The sequence below is a fragment of the Aptenodytes patagonicus genome, chromosome 2 (assembly GCF_965638725.1).
Source record: "Aptenodytes patagonicus chromosome 2, bAptPat1.pri.cur, whole genome shotgun sequence".
Taxonomy (NCBI): Eukaryota; Metazoa; Chordata; class Aves; order Sphenisciformes; family Spheniscidae; genus Aptenodytes; species Aptenodytes patagonicus.
In genome coordinates, this window is record NC_134950.1 from 81,875,241 (window position 1) to 81,895,655 (window position 20,415).

General features: G+C 39.3%; 1 protein-coding gene across 4 annotated transcripts in view; it reads right to left on the bottom strand.

Annotated features, from left to right (window-relative positions):
* CTNND2 (catenin delta 2) overlaps positions 1-20,415 on the bottom strand; it is a 698,912-nt gene that overhangs the window by 153,438 nt on the left and 525,059 nt on the right. For all 4 annotated transcript variants that reach the window (XM_076330343.1, XM_076330344.1, XM_076330346.1 and 1 more), the window contains one exon: positions 2,686-2,899. In XM_076330343.1, coding sequence (XP_076186458.1) covers positions 2,686-2,899 — 214 coding nt within the window. The remainder of the gene's footprint in view (positions 1-2,685; positions 2,900-20,415) is intronic.

Genomic DNA, 20,415 nt, shown 5'->3' on the forward strand with positions numbered 1-20,415 from the left:
CATATGCTTCACGGTACTTGGGGCAGGCGATGAATGCTTCACTACTGTTCAGACAAATTGAGCTGCTAAAAACCTCTCCTGCCCATATTTCTTCCCTCGCAGCTAAGTGCCTACTCAGAGTGATTCACACCTTCGTCTTGCTAGATTTCTGGACAGGTCATTTAGACTTGATAGGCTCAGCTTCCCATCTGTACTACCAAGATAATGACACTTCCCCACCTAAGAGAAGCACTCTGAGGACAAATGCTGGAGGAGTATTTAGGGGCAGCGATGACAAAGCCCGTATGAATTCCTAAAGCAGGAACTTTGTGCCCTCTCTAAAAGTAACAAACAGTAACAGCTTTTAGGCAGACAGGAAGCACAATGAACATGAGATGGAAAGGCTCAAGGCATTATGTTTACTCCTAAAACACACATTTGCTATTATTTTCTCCGTACTTCCTTCAGGCTACAGTGGCACTACTGAAATAATTATCTTCCTGCCACCTCAACTCAGGAAGGCTGACGGGAAGCAGGAGGAACTTCTTTTATTTCCCCTTGTGCCCGCCACCAAGTCAAATTTTTTCATTACCGAGGCAGCTGCTGCTATCTTTCCTTCCCCAGAAAGGACAGACGTAAGGAATTTAACTGGGGCAGCCGTCACACTAAAACACTTTACAAAAAAGCAAACGAGAACTGATTCAGATGCACGATTCCAGCCTGTTTCCTAAGAGATGCAAGATGAGAGGTGCAGCTATGAGCGTTGCTTTGGAAAGGAGCTTTGCAGAACACTACCACTACCAGGTTTGCATTTTCAAAGCAAAGGCCAGTGATGTGCATTCTGCAAGGCACAAAACCCAGCCAGGGCAAGCAGTGGCCTTCTGGGATGTACTGGCTATTAAAAATAAAAAAAACAATACAAAACCAGGCCCAGGAATAAAATCTTGAAATACCACTGACTTTGATTCCATTCCTCAGGGTCACCATCTTGCTCTGCTCCCCTTTCATAGATGTCCAGCACTGCTGATGCTCACCATCCCTGGGAGTTGCACCTACCCGTACAAAGGCTGGTTACCGCCTACCATTGACAGTCAGTACCTACTCTTCTCGGTAGTAACAGTTTGAGGGTATGTCAGCACACACATCCTTTCTTTCTGTGGGAATTCAGGAAAATTTAACAACATACTATGCAATGGAAGGAATGTAAACCGTAGCCTAGCATCTTTTCTTTAAATGACCTAATGACGTTATGTGTTCCGTCTACAGACAGCTGGGAAGTGCCACTATGACTGCTGAGGTGTACTGCTGATGTTCATTAGCAGTTTGCCACTTACTACTCAGAATAAATAGGCAGAATGTTCCCTGGAGGCAGGACACAGACAGCATAACCAAGAGGCAAACAAGTATGTTGAATCCAAAGCGGTGGTTACACTTTATTAGATCTGTCAGTAATTCTGTCACTCTGCAGGAAGCACCATCTGAGCTCGCGTAGCCCAGTATCTCCACCCCATTAATCCTGCCTAACTAGTACAAGGTGATAGGTGTTGTAACTAAGAAACAAAATTAAATATAAAAATCTACATTTAATAAACACCATACAGTTTACTCAGACACCCTCAAGGAAGGAACCTGGAGTCAACCAAAGGACGACAATCTTATCAATTGTATCCTAAATGAGGCCTGACCCACAAGGGTTAGTAGTTTCTGCAGAAGCACAGATGACAGTGTGTACTCTGATGGTTCTATGACAGAAATAAGAACTTTTCCTACATATTTTAGTAGGAAAATCATAATGGAAATACAGGCATTGTAAAATAGAATAATGAAAAGAACTTAAGATTTTTTATTTGTAGCATTAAATTAATCACCACATTGATGTTAGCAATCAAATAGAATAAAATCACAAAGTGAAAAAAAAAAAAACCCACATAGCTTCTCTTTTGCATTTTAAATAGGATAGCTTAGGGGCAAGGGGAAAAAAATCTCCAAACATTTCAGACCAGTGCTGTTTGACAGCATTCCTGTACTTCTGGGGAAAAAAAACCTAAACAAACCCACCTTGAATTTCGCAAGGGAAAAAGTCCAAACAATCTTAAAAAGATCAGGTTCTACTATATCAAGAAAAGAAATAGACTCTACCACTACCTGCATGCCCTGCGTCTAACATACATCACATAACATGCTATCAAATTTCAGAAAAAAGGCTTCAGAAGATGACGCTTGTCCATCTCTCCAACATGCTTTTCCATTTTCCTATCACAACCACAAGAAAGGTAAAAAAAACCCCAAACAAATCCTTCTTCTCACTATATAGGCTATAAAAGAAATGAATAACAGCTTCTAAGAAAATTCAGCAAAATCCAACTTCTGCATGTGCAGCCCTGCACCAGACAGGAGGGAGAGCAGAGCACAGCTGATGGCAGGATTCCCACCACAACGTACTTGTGTATGGAGCACATCTCCCACAAGAGCATCAGTGACCAGCAACCGTAAGCATAAACCGTGCCTTCATCTGTAAACTGTCTGTATAATATTGAATAAAGCTATTCATACATTACATATATCCAAAGGGCTTGAAAGTGTTTTGTTATGGCAAAGAAGATGGTAATAAAACAGAGTTACTGATGGAGCAAGTGGCATGCAGCACAGAACTGCGCTTGCGGGACCTGTATAGAGTTTGAACAAAAAATATTGAAAGATTCAAACCTGTGACCAGTTCTCTGATTTCCAAATCTGTAGTCTTGCGGAGTAACCGTACTAATGCTGGGATACCACCACAGTTTTTCAGAGCAATTTTGTTGTCATCATTTGCCTTCCCATATACCAAGTTTCTCAAAGCTCCACAGGCACTACGGTGGACTTCTGTCATCCGATGGTCCAATAGGTCCACCAGTAATTGTATTCCGCCTTGTCTTCTTATCTGAAACAGGCCAAAGTGATAATCACAAAATTAGGGAATGAACACCAGCATTGTATATGCTACCCAATGTAATTAAGCTGTGGTTTATGCAGGCTATGCTCCAGCAAAGGTATGCTGGTAGCCCCGCAAAGCTGCTACGTTACACTGCTTTGATTCCTCGTATTATTTTTTCAGTGGCAACATAACTGTACAATGACAAACCTGAACCTCTGTAAAAGCAGCTGAAAGTTAGTCAAGAGTGTTGCCTCAGCAAGATTTCTCAAGTTTCAGCAAGGTTTGCCTTGGCAAGGGTTTCTCCTGTGCTGGAGAAACATCATCTACTTTGGAGTGTAACACATCTCAAGTTAGAGGAAAAACCACAAGACTACGGCAAACAAAAAAAAGCACTTAATGCAATAAAGTTTTTAGGGGTCCCTCCTTTTACATTTAATTACTTGGAATGTGAGCAGCCACTGTAGTCTCTGTAAGGATGTTGTATCAACAAAATTGGGAAAAGTGAAGATGAAAGGAAAAGGAGGAAGTCTGCACAAACATAAAGACAAGGATGATGGATAAAACATGGAATGCTTGTTCTATTATGCCTGAGGGAGACCCTTAAGTGATGCAGGAACAGAAGTCTTATTCATTCCTAAGGTGGCCTACAAAATAAATTTCTAATGGAATATCTTATATAAAATATCATTCTAGAAAAAGCACAAAAATGTTTGAGGCAAATGATCAAGAAGGTCAAGAATACCATGAAATATTTATTATAAAATCTGTTTGCCACAAATCCATCGTTACTGTTCTCTGGCACTATTTGGTCCTCAAACAGTAACTAGTCTTGGATCTAATTTTAAGAAACTAGACTGATTCATAACTAACATCCAAGGAGTACAATGCTTTAGCTTCAAGTAAATTATATAGATATCTCTATCAAAAAGTTTCTCCATGTGTGCTGTTGGCTAAGGCTCAAAGCAAGCCAGGCACTTCAGCTGGCCATTTTACCACCTCTAGTAATATTTTCCCTAAACATTAAAAGAGAGACAGCTATAGAGGGTTTCAAAACTGCAGGGAAAGGTGAGACATTCATTTTAGAATCAAAGTTTATGATTAAAAGTTTTGAAATCTTTGTGAAGTTGTTCCTGCATGGACATGCGTTCTTGGGGCTCTTTGCAGGGGGGAGGCTTGGGAGTAGGAAATGGTTAAACAAAGCACACTAAAATTTATTAGAAATTCATGCTCTGTCTACTAACTTCAAAATATTTAAGTACAAGCAATGTATGGCATTTCATGAATCTAACACAAGCTTCACTGCAAATGAAGACTGAAAAATGATTCAGCCTTTGAGGTTCTGAAATCGAGCTATACAAAATTACTCATTGATAAAATAGAAGTTCTCTCTTTCTTCTGCCGGCTTATCTGGCATATTCCTATTTTTGTAATAACAGCAAGACGCAGTAATAGAGCAGTTTTGTAGTTAAAAAGTGTATATACTGAGATGTTACAGTATTAAATTAAAATGTTATAATGTGTATACACTTACAACACACCTTTGGGCTAAATGCAAAGTGATAGTGTTTAAAGATAAACTAAGATATTCTCCCTTAAATAGGTATTATATCAGTATATCATGTCCAACTTTCTGAGCAATATACAGCAGCCAGCACTACATGGAGAGCGCAGAGATGTGAATGGACATTGGTACAATATATCAACTTCAGGTGGAAAAGGTCATTAATCTTTTTGAGAGCCCATGCTTCTGCTCAGAGAAACCATGACATCTTTCAGTTTAGAAACCAGAAAAACAGATCAAAGAGAAAAGGTGCTGCAATATATCTCACTGATCAAATCTTTACCCATGTGAACAGGACAACTGGCAATGAAATCATTTGCTCCTTTCCAAGCCAGGAAAAAACTACCAAGTTTATCTGGGAGGGGTGGGGGGTAGGGTTATTTGTCTGCTTGTTTTTACAATCCATCACTGTTTAATTTTCAGATTAAAATATGTTCACTTCCTCTACTAACCAGATTCTCAAAACCAAGCATACTACATGAAGAGCCACCTACATAACAAAATAGATGACATTTATTGAAACAGACTAGGAACAAAAATTTATGCATCAGTTCTACAAAAGGTGAACCAACCACTGAGCTTCACACTTCAACCTCCAAAAAGAAACAAGATCTGACAGAAAAAAGAACGCAGTTAAAAAATACACGAGTTGTTCTGGTATGATGAGTAATATCAGGAACGGCAGAATGAAAACACGCCTGCTGATCTTTGTGTTTTATATTTTTAAAGCACAATATACTGAATGAATATTTTAATTGCTTCACTGGTAAAAAAAGATTATGAATGAGAAAAAGTATTAACTTTGTAGCAAAAATCATTCCATGCACTGTAGTTCATCTGAAGACTCAAAGGGCTCTGCTTCCGTTCAGGGGCACGCTGTGCCTGTGCTCTTTTCCCCACTCTCCCTCTCGGACACAGCCAAGTGGCATCTCAGGCTCCTTCGTAGCTTCTCTTGTGGACACTCTCAGGCAGCAGGTTTTGCTATTTTCTGCTCCTTTCTAAGCGAAAATGTGTGGTTCTGCCACATTCAGCCGGCATTCCTGAGCTGCACCTTCCCTTTTCAGGCATGGTATCTGACAGCACACTAGTATTCAGCTCATGCAGCTCCTCCTCTCCCAGGAACCTGAAGTCAGCAGCAGACTGAAGTGATTCAAAGATACTTTCTTAAAAGCAGGGGCATTAAATGTTAATCTAGAATGCATTTCTGTCAGAAAAAAATATGGGTAATACAATAGGAATGAAACGGGTGTTACATAACACTTTACCTAACTTGACAAAACTTCTTAAATCCTACTGAAGAACGAACCTATTCTTACCTGGGAAAGACAAGACTTACTTTGCAAACTTCCTTTGCGTTTCCAGGCTCAGATACTTGGCAAAGTGGCTGTGTCATGCAGGCAGAGGAGCAGCTGATTCTTCACAACCGGGAGCTCAGTTTCTGATGCTGTTCTTTACCTGGACTACTGTCTTGCTTTGTTTTTGGTTTTCCAAGAGCCCATTATTCACCAGACGCCTCACCCCATCTTTGTGTTTCCATCACATATCTATATAGCTGTTTAATACTATATTCTCCAGCAGGTTTAACTATGCCTGATAAATTGTGAGACTGTCATGGATGTTACCAGAATCTATTTCCATTTATGGAAACTGAGGCAAAGGAAATTAAATTCTTTGTTCAAGTCCTTTATGGAGTTAGAGCCGCAGCCTGGAGGACAATTCTGACCTAGCGAGTCTCCTGGGGGAGATCTCAGCCGAGCTAAGTTGTCACAGCTCCAGTTAGTTCAACAGCATCGCTACTGCCAAACGTCTTTGCCAAGAATACTTGGATGGGTGGATAAGCAGCAATTTTCACCAATGGGGCATCAAATCCCACTCCCCCAAAGGACTTTCAATAGATACTTCTGTCTCTCTCCTGTCTTTCTATGAAGAGAACATTTCTTAATGTAATATTTATTGACATATCAGTGGCTGCTGCCTTGCTACCTCTAGGAGAAAATGAAAATAGAATACGCCGGAGTCTGCTTGCTTGCTACAACCAAATAATCAGCATAGTACCAAGTTATCAGGAGATACAGGAGACCAACTCTGTTCTCACACAGACCAATCCCAGAGTAGCCACTTCTGAAGTCAAAAGAATTACCTTCAACTCTGCAGCACAACTGAGTTCGCCCAGTCATATCATACAGTTTATTCTTCCTGTCTTGAATATATTGTCCCTTTTTTATGCCGTTTCTTCTCAAAATTAAAAAAAAGACAATCAGACTACAAGTATTAAAAATGCTGGGTTAATTTGTGTTGCGGCGTTTCTCAAGTGAGAATCCATGGACACCATTAATTTCTGAATGTTCTTTCCTTTTTTTTCTCACTAGAAATATTTTGTGTATGTCTTCAGAAGATGCTGTTAGAGAGCTGCTAAATAAATACATCAGGCTGCGTTCTTTCACACATGGCATTATGGAGTGTATGGCAAATCCTATCAGGACCAGGAATCCCAGCATGCATAAGTCTGAATTCATTCTGTTGAGCTTTCTCAGTAACAACTCAGTGTAAACCTGTGCTGATCAAAGTGAAAAATGAAAGAAAGGAGACTACATGAATTTTGTCAAGAAAAATTTTCCAGGGAAGAATGCACAAAGCTGCTTTCCTCTGATGAATCATGCGTTTTCTTTTTCCAGCAAATTTTTAAACTTTCCTTTTAAAGTTGGCCCTCCATCATTAATGTTACTGTCTACTTGCTGGTCAGAAGAACTTGCTCTGGTCAAGTCCCATGATGCCACAACACAGACAGACAGGACAGGAAAAGGTGCCAGACTTTCTGGTCCGCAGACAGATAAGAGTGCACTTATGTCAGCATGATTCCAGAGTCTTCCCCTCTCGCATCATATGATGTTTGTTTTTGCACTGCATCCGAGAACATATTTCTATCCACAGTATGCAGATACAAAGTGAATTTGGGCTTGAGAAGGGGTTCAGACCAGTGCTGGAGGCAGTGAAGATGTTATCCATGTCCTAGTAAGGAGAGCCTGGATGTCTCATGCCAAGAGCCTTTGAGAAATGTAATTTATCAGTTTCAAGGCTGACTTTTGATTCAATGGATTTGGCTTCAGTGGTCAAGAAGCCAAGGCCAGTTCAGAGTGTGTTTACCACAGCAAATTTTCCATGACAGTGGACTGTTAGATATTTAATCTAATTACACATGACCAGCCTGAAGCACATGCATTGGTAGAACAAGTCAATACTACATTGATGGTATGTCTGAAACAATATAGATATACTTGATTACTGTATGACTTTAGCATATGAATTATTTGACAGCTTGCTCTTCTAATTTGATACAAGAGATTGGATGGATCTGTGGAAAGAAAAGAAATGTAGGATGTGAAGGGTATGTAGATACCTGGAATGTAAGCACACCTGTTTTGTGAGGACATCTTGTCAATGGCTCTCCAGCATATAAACAGAGATGAGACAAGAAAGTAATAAACCACGCTTATATATGCAAACCCTATAGAAGAGGCAACACCAAAGACGGTCTGTGAAGTCACTGGTTGATGCGCTGCTGAAGGATCTGCTCAAAGGCTTGGAGAGGTTCAACCTCAGCTTTGTTAAGCGGCAAAGGGTGGGGGGGGACACACAGGGAGGAATGAATGACAAGGTTATCACAGGTCTTATGGGAAAGAGCATGCTTATGGGATGCTTTCAGGGGATTGTGGCAATGTGCAAAACTTATGGGATGTTTAGCAGAAGGGCAAAGGTAGAAAAAGGGAGACATCCAAATGCATGGGGAAGGAACAACATGAGAAAATAGAGAGAAGGACGTGATGAAAGGGGCTGGTCATGTATGAATAAGTTGCGCTTCAGTATGCTTGACCAGCCAAACCCTGTGCCTGATCACTGCAGTCTGTTTTATTTTCTTATTAAACCTAATTCCTAACAATTTTCCTGGATGAGGATGGTTTACATTCTGGATCAGCGTAATGCTAGTGAACCTTGAGCTGCAGTAGCTGATGAGCAGGATAGGAGATCTGAGAAAGAGCTATCAGAGACACCATGGATCTAGGGGATAGATACCAGTGAGACCAGGGTCTGAGGATGTGCTACTAGGCAGACCAAAGGTCTGAGCCAGCTACCAGAGAGACCTCTTTGTGTCTGCGTGTGTGTCAGATGAGACCTGCCAGCAAGCTTTGAGCCTGATTAGCCAGAGATTAAGGACCACGTATTATTCGTGTTTGCGTGAGTGCTGCTTTGTGTGCATGGGGCGCCTGTGCAGGCACTGTTCTCATGTTTGTGTTGATCTGTTGTGTGATCTAAGCTTCTTTAACACACATACCTAACAAAATTAATAGGGACGCTTTTATTTCTAGGATCGTCCGTATCTGATTAATTTCTCGTTCATTTATTGTATTGGTTTTGTAGATATGTAATTTAGGTTAGTATACACCACACTATACTTGAAATTTTAACTGGGTTACATGTTCAGCCTTATATCATATTTACCAAAGGATACAGAACAAGAAAAATCACCATCTGGCTTGTTAAGCTAGTCTAACGGAGAAGTGCCCACCTTCTGATAAAATGCCGTAACACACCCTGCTCCATTTCCAAGCAGCAGTGAAGAGTTTGGTCCCGATCACTCTGAAGACTACTAACACTAATTCCACAGATGGTTCATGCAGCATTCAAGCACTACTCTTATACAAAGGATACGCTGGAGTCAGTGGATCAAATACAGAGCTCCATTAAAAAAAAAATCCAGAGACCTCTCCTGTGGTATATTTAGCTCCCTTTGGGAAAGATGTCTGGATCTACAGTTCTCAGTATCTTCTCCCTGCTTTGTATTACACTGGTTAAATATCACCTTTACTCTTTTTGAGACTACTCTGGTCAAAGGATACTTTCTGTGCTCTAAAAAGAACTGACAGAAGGACAATTTATGAGCATGGGACCTCTCAGGAAAAAAAGTAAAAAATTGAAGTGTAAGTATTGTAGGAAATATTGCAGCCTTCTTAATTTACCTTTTACTTTTCATGACAAATGCATGCCAAAGCTCGCACAAATCAAAACACAGCTTGAAACTGAATTATTGTCAGATGTAAGTAGTAACAGCATTACAGTCCATGACCTTAATTGACAAAACATGCTACCTGTCACTGGTTCAGCACAGAAGCCATGCTGTTCCTCCGGGCTCTCTGTTTAAAGTCTAACAATCAGATGCAAAAACTCAACTGGCTTGCTTCCATGGGGATGGGGAAGGTTTGCCGGAAAAGTGAGGATTACCAGGACTGTCAGACTGAGCAGAATTCATGCTTTGACTTACAATCAAAAGTATTATTTTCTCACATTTAGAAGGACAGATAACTTCTCAAATGTAAACAAAATATAGGTGAGCGATCTTTCTTTGTATCAAGGTATGAGAAAACTGGCCCTGGAATCTGGCTGTTGCTTATGGCTTTGCAACAGCAGAAGCAAAGTCAAAGCAAATAGACATTAGCTGTTTTGACTATTACTATGGTTTTGAACTCTATTTTGAAATAAAAATTATTCTATTCCTCCCAGCAGCGAAGAAGAGAAGCAAAACCATGTCTTTCAATCACTGAATAATGGAAATTGCCTCTTCCATCCCTTGGAAGGCTGTGAAAATCAGAGCTAGAGATACAAAAAGGAAGACAAGTGACGCTTCAAGTTTTAAACAGTTTAGCCAAAGACTGTTAGATAATGAAGTATTCCAACGCAACCTAAAAATATTGCTGTGAAAGAAACCAAAACACCCTTCCTCTTCTATTTATACTCAGCAAGTGGGTATCTGAGACATTGTTCAAATTTTGCCAGTAGGTATAGCTGGAACATCCTCTTCTGCATTTAATTCTGACTACCCTGCCTTACAAAGTGAAATATAATGGAAACAGAAGAGGATTAAGAACAGGTGACAAAAATTGTTAGAGACTGACAGAGTGATAAAGTGTGTTTCTGAAATAACACAATCTCCTCTTCCCAGTAAGACGTTAAGTGTTCCACTATTAACAGCTCCATAGTCCTAATGCGAAGACTAATTCATGGTTAAATGCTTACTTTCCACATTTTTCTTAATAATCACTTTTGAATAACTCTTCATCCAAAGGAGGAGAAGGAAATCTAACAACAATCAAGCTTTTTCAGACATCATAGATATTAATTGCCAGCTTAATTGTCATAACAAACTGCATCATCCACCACTTATTCCGTGACATTTCCATTATTAAGAAAGCATGTTTCAATGTATCAGAATACAAGTGCTTAAACACATGGAATTATTTTTAATGCCACTGCGTTACATACGGAACAGAACTAAAAACTAACTGACTGCTAGCACAGGTGACAGTATATATCCAATAAACCCCAAATTAAAAGGACAATTCAACTTAAGTCTGCTTCTGGAAATTTTTAGCAATAATTGGGTTTAATGTTCTTAGATGCCGGTTTTCTAACTAGCAGACTAAGTGCCTATTATTTCACACGCGAACGGATTCTGAGCAATTCTGTTCCATGGGTGTGGGAAGGAGAAGCTACAAGTGAGCAGAACCAAATGTCAAAAGCATTTTTAAACAGGGGCAGGCAGTGTAGTGTTTCTGAGACACTCTTTGACTACAGCCACCCTGCTACTCTCAGGCTCACCATCTGAGCAGACCAGTGTGCCCACACAGACCAGGACACTCCAGGAAAGTCCAAGAGGCCACTGCCCACACGGCAACTTGACTGCACTGACCGGTTATACACAGTATCCACTAAATTATTACATTTCTAGATTATTCTACTGCAATTCCAAATCCTCTCCATGAGACCTCTCCGTTACTTATCTTTGCCTGGTTTACATTACTAAAATGACTTTCATCTAAGAGGAAAAAAACCACTATTTTTCGAAGAAGGGTTTGGAAGATGGGCAGCCTCATTGCTAGCTAGTTTCAGAGGGCTGATTCCTAAAACTTAAAATGGATGTGAAGGGAAGAAGATAAATCTCCATCAAAACAGAATATGGGATTAGTATTTAGTACAATATGTCTCTTAAGAGAAATGTACTGGTTCAAACTTTAATTCCCCTCCACTATTTCTTCTGATGTGCCTATGGAACAGCAGCTAGACAATACAAAATCCTTACATTGCAAACGCATGTGAGATTTATTACTGACAAATTTACCTGTAACATCACAGGGTAATTTAGTCTCATTAGCAAAGTAATTTGCTACAAGTTTAAAAAAGTGCTGAGCAATTTTAGCTTAAAACAGAGTGAAATGTTATGCAAATTGCTGCATTAGCTCTGAAGTCTAATTTGTTTAAGGAATCTAAATCAGGGTTTGGATCTAGGTCCCATTTAAGAATGGTTTTGTCATTAGGACTTGTTAGATCAGACAACAAGGCAACATAAAGCTGTGAACAGGCATAATTTAAATAAATTCAACCACTGGTACATATACAATGTTCTGCTTTAAGTTAAATAAGAATTGTTCCCCATGTGCTAAACTGCAGCATGTGGAGAAGGAAGGAGATATTTTTTCTGAGTCTATAGAAATCAGGTAGGTGTTTGGAGGGACGGTTGTGTGACACATGAGGATGCACAGCAGGGGGTCAATACTCAAAAGCTTTTCTTCTGGGAGTGTATATTCTATTTCTGTTATCGAGTATACATTTGTTTTTTCTTTAGATCCTGGGATCTATGTGTGGGGTTAACGGAGACTCAAAAACATGTTCTGAACAGGAGGAGACTCAAAATCGTGTTCTAAAATTGCCCTGAAAAGGTATGAATAAACGTGCTGCTTTCTCAGTCAGTAAGCCTTAATGTATTCTGCACTGTGATACATTTTGGTTTTCATGCTTGGTAGGAAGGCTATGCCTATTATAAATCAAGGTTTTAGCATGTTTTTATTTTTTACTAAAAAAATCTCCAGCTAGGTATGTTACCTATAATAGTAAAGCAGTTTACCCTAATACTCTTAAAAAACATTGAATTTGTAAGCCGACACAAGCATCCTATTCTAAATCTAAACATCAAGCATTAATGGGATCATCCAAACAAGACTCCTAACTGCAGGTGTAGTGCTGACCTGAAGTGCTTGTCTGACTGTGAAGGTATCAGAAAGCAATTTTCAATCCCACTGTTAAAAGCAGTATCTCCTAAAATGAACAGATCAGCAATGACCTGCACTAACCAAGCTTCTCAGCTTTTGAATCACTGGGCGTATAAACTAACACTGAGGAAGACACACAAATTAGGAAAAATACACACAAGTCAAAGCCCTTAGAAGGTATTGCAATTACTTGATTTTAATTCGGGGTCTTTGCTTTTCGAAACAGTCAAAAAAGGTACAATACTAAAGAAGGTTCAGCAGTGTGCACTTTATAGATAATGCAACAGTAATATTAATTTAGGATGCAAAAGACATTGGCATTACTCAAGCACTGATCTAGTACTGTCTGAAGTTAAATGAAAAATGATGATTAACGCCAAGGGTTTGGATCATTTACTTTCTGGTATTTAAAAAGAATTAAGCATCTATTTGAGAATGAAGGATTACATTTATTATTGGGAAAAAAAATCAACATATATACTTCACCTAAGAACATCCTGATATTCCTATAACCAGATTCCTAGTGAAGTTAAACAAAATATAGAAAATTTTTACATGATGAAAAAGTAAGTTTTTTAGACAAATGCAGTAGGTCAGTACTTCAAATATTCTAACAGTAACACAGGACATCAAGTTAGGGTTAGATGAAAATTTCTGAAGCTGTAGTTAACTATATTCAGTTAAGTGTACTATTAGTGGGATTTAGTCAATGTGAACACAAATACCGTCTTGGAACAAGGTGGTCACCGATAAGACCACAGAAAATTCCCTTTTTTCAGTCAATTAGGCCCAAACAACAGGACAACTCTATCTGATGCTTCAGTTCTAATTGGAAATTCAAAAAGACCCTTTTTTGATGCTTGCTGTAGCTATCTCAGATAGTTTGCCTCACAGAATAAACAACACGCCACTTCTCAGATTAAAAATACATTTACAATTTATTAGATCAAGCATCATACTGCCCCCTGATGACCTCTGCTCCCATGACATTCTCTACTGCGATTTAAACAGGAGGTACTCTCTCCATATAACTGCGGTATTATCCTCCAAAGAATCTCTCAATCACATGAGAATTTTCTGTCTTAAAGCTGAAGTATTTGGGGGGGGCACTTACTGCCTCAAAAGCTGATGAATGCATTCTCACAACACCCCTCTTTGGTAGGAAGTTTTGCTAATAGAAACTAGGCAAAACTAGAAAATAGGCACATAAAATTAAACTATTTGCCTAAGGTCAGAAAGGCAGGCTGTGGCACAGCTACGACTATGACCTGTAATTTAAGAGTTCCAGTGCAGAGCTGCACTGCAGAATCTTTCCTCCGTCTCCCCATTTACGTGAGTATTATAAATGGAGTAAAAGTCAGCACAAGTAAACCTGCCTCATATCTAATGTACTTTGTAATACCCACAGTTCAATATGCAAAATTATATATATATATATAAAAGTATGTATTATAATAAGCGTGTGTGAATACATATATATATATATATCTGGTTTGAATATTTCTTTTCCCTTTGTCTAGCTCAGGTTCTCTTTGCCTTCTAAAATCCACAACTTTCTTCTGATTTTTTTCTAAATCTCCTATACTCTTTGAAGTAGGGGAGGACCAGAACTTCATGCAGTATCCAGGACATGTGTAACACGGACTTGCGGAAGGCCCCAGCAATGTTCTCTGTTTCGTTCCCTATTGCTTTCCTGGCACTTAACCTTCCATTTGCTTGTTGAACTGCCAATAAGCTTCAGACGACACCTTCCAAAAGCTGTCCAGCATAACTCAAGAGCTCTCTTTTTCAACCAGCAGAATACAGAAAAAGCATACAGAAATGAGGAACAAGCAAAACAACCATCAAAAATAGTGCCACCTCACTGCCAATGGACTAACTCTGCTTACTACTCTACAAAGCTTGTGAGTTCTAGCAATTTTTCAGTTGCTCCTGGACATGAGAATAGCAAAGTAGCAGTTTCGGAAAAAACCCCTCACCCAAAAGCCTGTAGTAGTTTTGTGTGTGGAGTAAGGAGTGTGTCCCTTTCTTTAGGGCCTTGCTTGGTTAACCATGTGTCTGCAATATGTCTACTGAAGCAAACGGCTAGATCCAGCAATGCTGCTGGCACTGGTGGGCAGCATTCCCACCTGCTCTTCAGCAACTGCGGTAGCAGCAACAGCTCAAATATAAGGGTCTGGTTTGGACCTATTGTGTCATTTATCATTTTACATTAACTATTTCTTTATATTGTTAAATGATCCTTATAGTGGGCATTGCAATCCCTACTTTTTATACAGATGAGTATGCAGGAACAAATCAAATCTCTTTGTGAAACTAAAAAACATTATTATATTCCAAATAACTTTTCAAGCCGTATCTCACAGATGTAATGCATTTCCATATCTGCCTGAACCAAGGTCTCTACAAGGTATCAACCTTAGAAATGTCAGCCATTTATCAGTAAGTAGTACTTTTCTGGCATGAGGAGAAGGAGGGAATCTGGCCCACGACCAGTAAAAAATGTACAAAACTTGAGAATTTCAAAATGGGTAATTTTTGTATCTTGTTTTTAATTGTCTTGTTTTTTCTTTTATTCCTTATGTGGTACATTCCTTATGAGTCATACTCCGAGTTATACCAGTGTAAACCCTAGAAGAGCAGGATCGACTTCAGCGGCATTGCTATAAATTCACTCAGATTTCATTAAGGACTCTCTGGTTCAAGCAACTTCAGATAGTTTTCTGCAATGGCTGGATGACAGGTAGGCATTTTAATTTTAGAGCCTTAGGTGTGCTTATGCCTCTACAAACCTGTGCCTTCTGCTGCAACCACTCTCAGTAGCTTACTAACAGCCATCTCTTTGTATTTTTAAACACATTTTGGAGACCAGCTGATGGTCTTTACCTTAGGTATTTCATCAGGACTACAATTCGCCTTACTGAAATAATTTTGCTGCCAACCTTTTTAGTACAGATATGTTGAGAAAGCATCGAATTACAGATATTGATATCAATCTAGGTTATTTTATTTCTATATATAGTGCGCAAAGTCTTACTGCGGCTTGCTGGATGATGATAACAGTAATAAAAAAAAGTGCTCTACAATAGGAAAGTAATCCTCTGCATTCACACATCAGTCTAATAGAGAAGCAATTGGCAGAAGAGTTATGAATAGAAAGAAATCCATGGCATATATACTAGAACATTATACTGCTTGAAAAAGTTGCAAGTGTATTTATTGCCCATTCAAAATGTGGGAACATCACATTACTTATGTCAAATGACGCTGTCTTTCAGTGCATATTACCTTTCCTTCCCTACCGCCTAATATTTTCAAATACAAAAGATACAGCTTTTACAAATGTTTTAATACAACCAGAACGTTTTTTCCTCAGACCAGTGGAGAGAGATTCACGACACACTGCAATGTTCTTACTGCATCTGCTGCATGCCACAGAAAGTAGCACGAAGGCATTCATCTTGCACGCATAATACTGATTTTTTTTTCTCTCCTCCTAACTGCGTGAAAAGCATTATCTCCAGATGTTCACATCTGAATTTTCTGGCTAACTGAATTTATTGCCTAAAATTCTCTTCTATGTGGTTACTCATTCAGAGGCAATCCCTGGCTGCCTGGAGCTGAAAAAGATAAAAACCTTTAGCCACTATTCTCATCTCCTGCGAGGCAGACACTGTAGGAGTGAGTGCTAAACCCAGGTAAATAGGAGATCTAGTCAGGTTTTGTTCAAGACCTCACTCATTCCTTTCAGCCCACAAGAAGACCAGTGCCAGGCCCCTAAACGGCAACAAAACGAGGTCAAACTCAGTATCCCAAAGATGTTTGCAGTGTAGTGCATAAACAGGATAGTCCAGACAACAACAGCGAAGCTGCAATTATCCATACGAAGTATGGACAGTCGTTAATAATTTTAAAAAAATTATTTTGGCTTGCTTTCGCTCTAAATAATCGTTGCTGACTATTTATTAGTATCGTAGAAAAATGTATCTTAAAGAGGAACTTCTGGGAAGAGTGGGCAAAACTTCGTCCATTGGGCTATTTCCTGGAGAGGGAATAACTGGGCAGTGGGGGGGGGGACGGACAACATGAAAGCAGTGTAAAGCAGCATGTGGGGTAAAAATACCGATACATATTCTCAATATTAAGCCCACTATTTTGCAAAATAATAATGTTTTCAGTCATTTTGTAAATTCATTCGATCAGTCTCTTTGCGAGATGAGAGAGAATGATGTAATGTTCAAAAACGACTGAAAACAACAGGAAGACAGCAAGCAAAATGTCTGGTTTTTGCTTATCTAGCATTAACTGAGAAAAAAACAACCACAACTAGATGTTCCATTATGTTTATGAAATAACATACTCTTGTTTATTTTTGAAACCACACCACTTTACAGGACTGATACTTTGTCACTTTACAAGACCGATACTTTACTCCCAGTTGAGGCTATTTTTCAAAAGGAATAATTTTGAGATGTGAATGCAATAAACCCAAAGCATTAATCAGGATCCTTAGCAGAGCAGAGGAGTAAAAGACAAGAACTGGCCTTTGCAGTCTGCCACGACTTTGCTGTGCAGTCTTCAGTTAACATCCTAATTCTTCAATTTCCTCTTTTAACCGAATGTTACTCCGGTGGGGCTTGTCATTAATTCATTTATTTAACAACTGTAATATTTTCCTAATCTTACATCAAGTGAAATATATGCCAGGTGCATAGTAAATCATTATTATAATTCAGGCAAAGTATCCTGACGATGAAATCCAGAATAACCATGGTTAAATGACCCCAGAGGGATCCCAGAGTGCAAAATGCTACTCCTTCTGTGCTACAGAAAGCACAGATTGTGGGGACACAGCACAGCACTCAGTGACATTCATTAAGACTCAGTCTTAATAAATGTAAGACTGTGCACAAAACAAAGACATGCACTCTATCGTCAGAAGAGATAAATGTCATAAAATGATAGTGCATAAATTAGATGGTGAAACAATGGAGAGATGCACTCAGAAATGCTTTTGAAAGCAAGATGATCAGTTTAAGATTTAATTCCCTGATAGAAGGTGGGCTTTTATGCTTTAAAAAAAAAAAAAAAGTGAAAAGGCCTACCATTTTATAATTAACCATGTTTCTGGAATTTATTAGCAAATTAAAGACAATTTATTAGCAAGAAAAAACAGATTGATATATTCTGATAAATATTATTTAGTAACTCAGCATTGGACTCCAGGCTGGGAGAGATTAGTGAATAAAAGTGTGTTTCTTATTATCACTATTCTAAATAATAATGTTTTAAGACCATTAAGAGTGCAAGTGGTCTTAACAACAGTGTTAACATAGCTTATTGTGTTAAGACCAATGCAGCCATTTCTGCCTCATCTGTTTTAGTTAATAGTAAAGAAGGAAGACATTCAGTCACAGGGTTGTATTATAGGCCATGAGTTAGTGCTTCTTTGCTTCACACAATTCAAACTAAACGAGGAGAGAGGGTATCACGGAGATAGCATAAAGGGACATCCAAAGCAGACATATTAGACACTTCCAACTAGCGCTGTAGTTACTGAAATACTATCAAATACACTCTCTTGCACACCTATCAATAGAGAAGGCCTTGAAGTGCAGAAATAATTGTTTTCCTCAGGAAAAACAGACCATTTACATCTCCCTTCCTTAACACAGAAACACATCTCAAGCCACTGACTGCTGGAATAAATAAAATGAAAGGGAGCAGAGAGACTACGAGAGGTTACATAGGTCTGAAGATGCAATCAAACGGGGCTGGTTTAAAAAAAAAAAAAAAAAAGCAGCAGCAATAGCAGAAAACAAAGGTTGCTTTCAAAAAATCTTCTCCTAGGCAAAGAGGGTGAGACAAGCCATAGTTAGTATATCAGAGTGATGAGACCTTGATCATGGGAAAAAAGAGCTTTGTTTCTACAAATCTAACAAAATAAAGGATTCATCCTTCATCTGTTCCAGGTTTATGTTTTATGAATCTTCTAATAGGATAAGGGAAAAGATGTCTTCAGCCCCTATGTCCCACTCCAAATTAATGTGACTGCAAGAATGCCACAAGATGCATGGTGCCAGGCAAATTGGAGACAGAAAGACCGCTGAGACACAGCCTTGCGCCCTCCCCTCTCAACCTGAGGGATGGGAGAGAGCAGTGATTTAGGACATCATATGAGAGCCTGTCACCAGTGAGGATCCAGTATTGTGTGTCCAGCTCCATGGAGCATGAACCACTGCTGTCTCCTTCGGGCAACTTTCCACCTCCTGAAGCAGCTGCTCATGTAACAGCTGCTCTGTACCTAAGAGCCCTACAACAGAGGACTGGGACAATCCTCTCCCACGCTCGCTGCTCAGCCGGGGCACACCTCTGCTCTCATGGACATCTGTGTCAAAGAGCAGGATTTGGCTTTTTTGGCACCATTTAAATATATCATAAAAGCACCCAGAATGAAAGCAAAGTGGGACAGCCCTTACAAACATTTTCAACCTGAAACTGCAGAGGTGTTCATATTGACGGTATCCTGATTTCGGCTGGGATAGAGTTAATTTTCTTCCTAGTAGCTGGTACAGTGCTGGGTTTTGGATTTAGGATGAGAATAATGTTGATAACACACCGATGTTTTAGTTGTTGCTAAGCAGTGCTTACACTGGTCAAGGACTTGTCAGCTTCCCATGCTCTACCGACTGAGAAGGCTGGAGGTGCACAAGAAGCTGGGAGGGGGCACAGCCGGGACAGCTGACCCCAACTGGCCCAAGGGACATTCCATACCGTGTGACGTCATGCTCAGTACATAAACTGGGGAAAGCTGGCCGGGGAGGCCGCTGCTCGGGGACTGGCTGGGCATCGGTCGGCGGGTGGTGAGCAACTGCATTGTGCATCACTTGCTTTGTGTATTATTCTTATTAATATTATTATTATTAGTAGTATTTTATTTTATTTCAATTATTAAACTGTTTTTATCTCAACCCATGAGTTTTCTCATTTTTACTCTTCCGATTCTCTCCCCCATCCCTCCGGGGTGGGGGGATTGAGCGAGTGGCCATGTGGTGCTCAGTTGCTGACTGAGGTTAAACCACAACAGATGGGTTGTTGCCAACTTATCACCCTTGAGCAGAATAAAAGGAAATAATCAAAGTAGAATAAAATTATCATCCCTGTTTTACAGGAGAGCCTATGTTCCTGCAGGGTTAAAAATGGACCTAGGGCTTGAAACTTAGTCAAGTGCTTTCAGTATAAACCCATTTTATTTCAGGTATATTCACGTACACAGCTTTTACTTAACCGGTTCATCATTTATGACATCTTCACATATTTACCCCATCTTTCTCTTCTCTTTCTGTCTACAATGAAACATAAATATGCAATTTTTTGTGTCGCAGCATGATAGAGTGGATTTGAGCCATAGGTATGCTAGAGAAACCTGAAATAACAGATACTCAAATTAATCAAATTAACTGTTCTTGTCACAGTTTGGTTTTGTAATTATTATCATTCCCCCAGTTGACCAAGTCTCATTTAATACTCACAGGTCAGTTATTTTACACTTTGGAGCTACTTCTCATGTAAGATATATGCAGCACACCACAAATACTGTAACGGTGTAGCCTCTGTTGGTTGAAATACATTCTTCAAGTACAACCAGTTCAAAAGCTCTTTGCAAAAATAAAGTTAAAAAGATAAATAAGCCTTGAGGAGGAATGAAAAATGGCATTCCTCATGCAAAGAATAAAGATCTTGAATGTAACAGGATAAGAAGTAATCATAAAGCTATTTGTATACTTTGTCTTACTGTGAAGAGTAAGATTTTGTGGTGCTGTTGATGGTTGTGCATGGAAATTCCACCTAACTTACTTTCA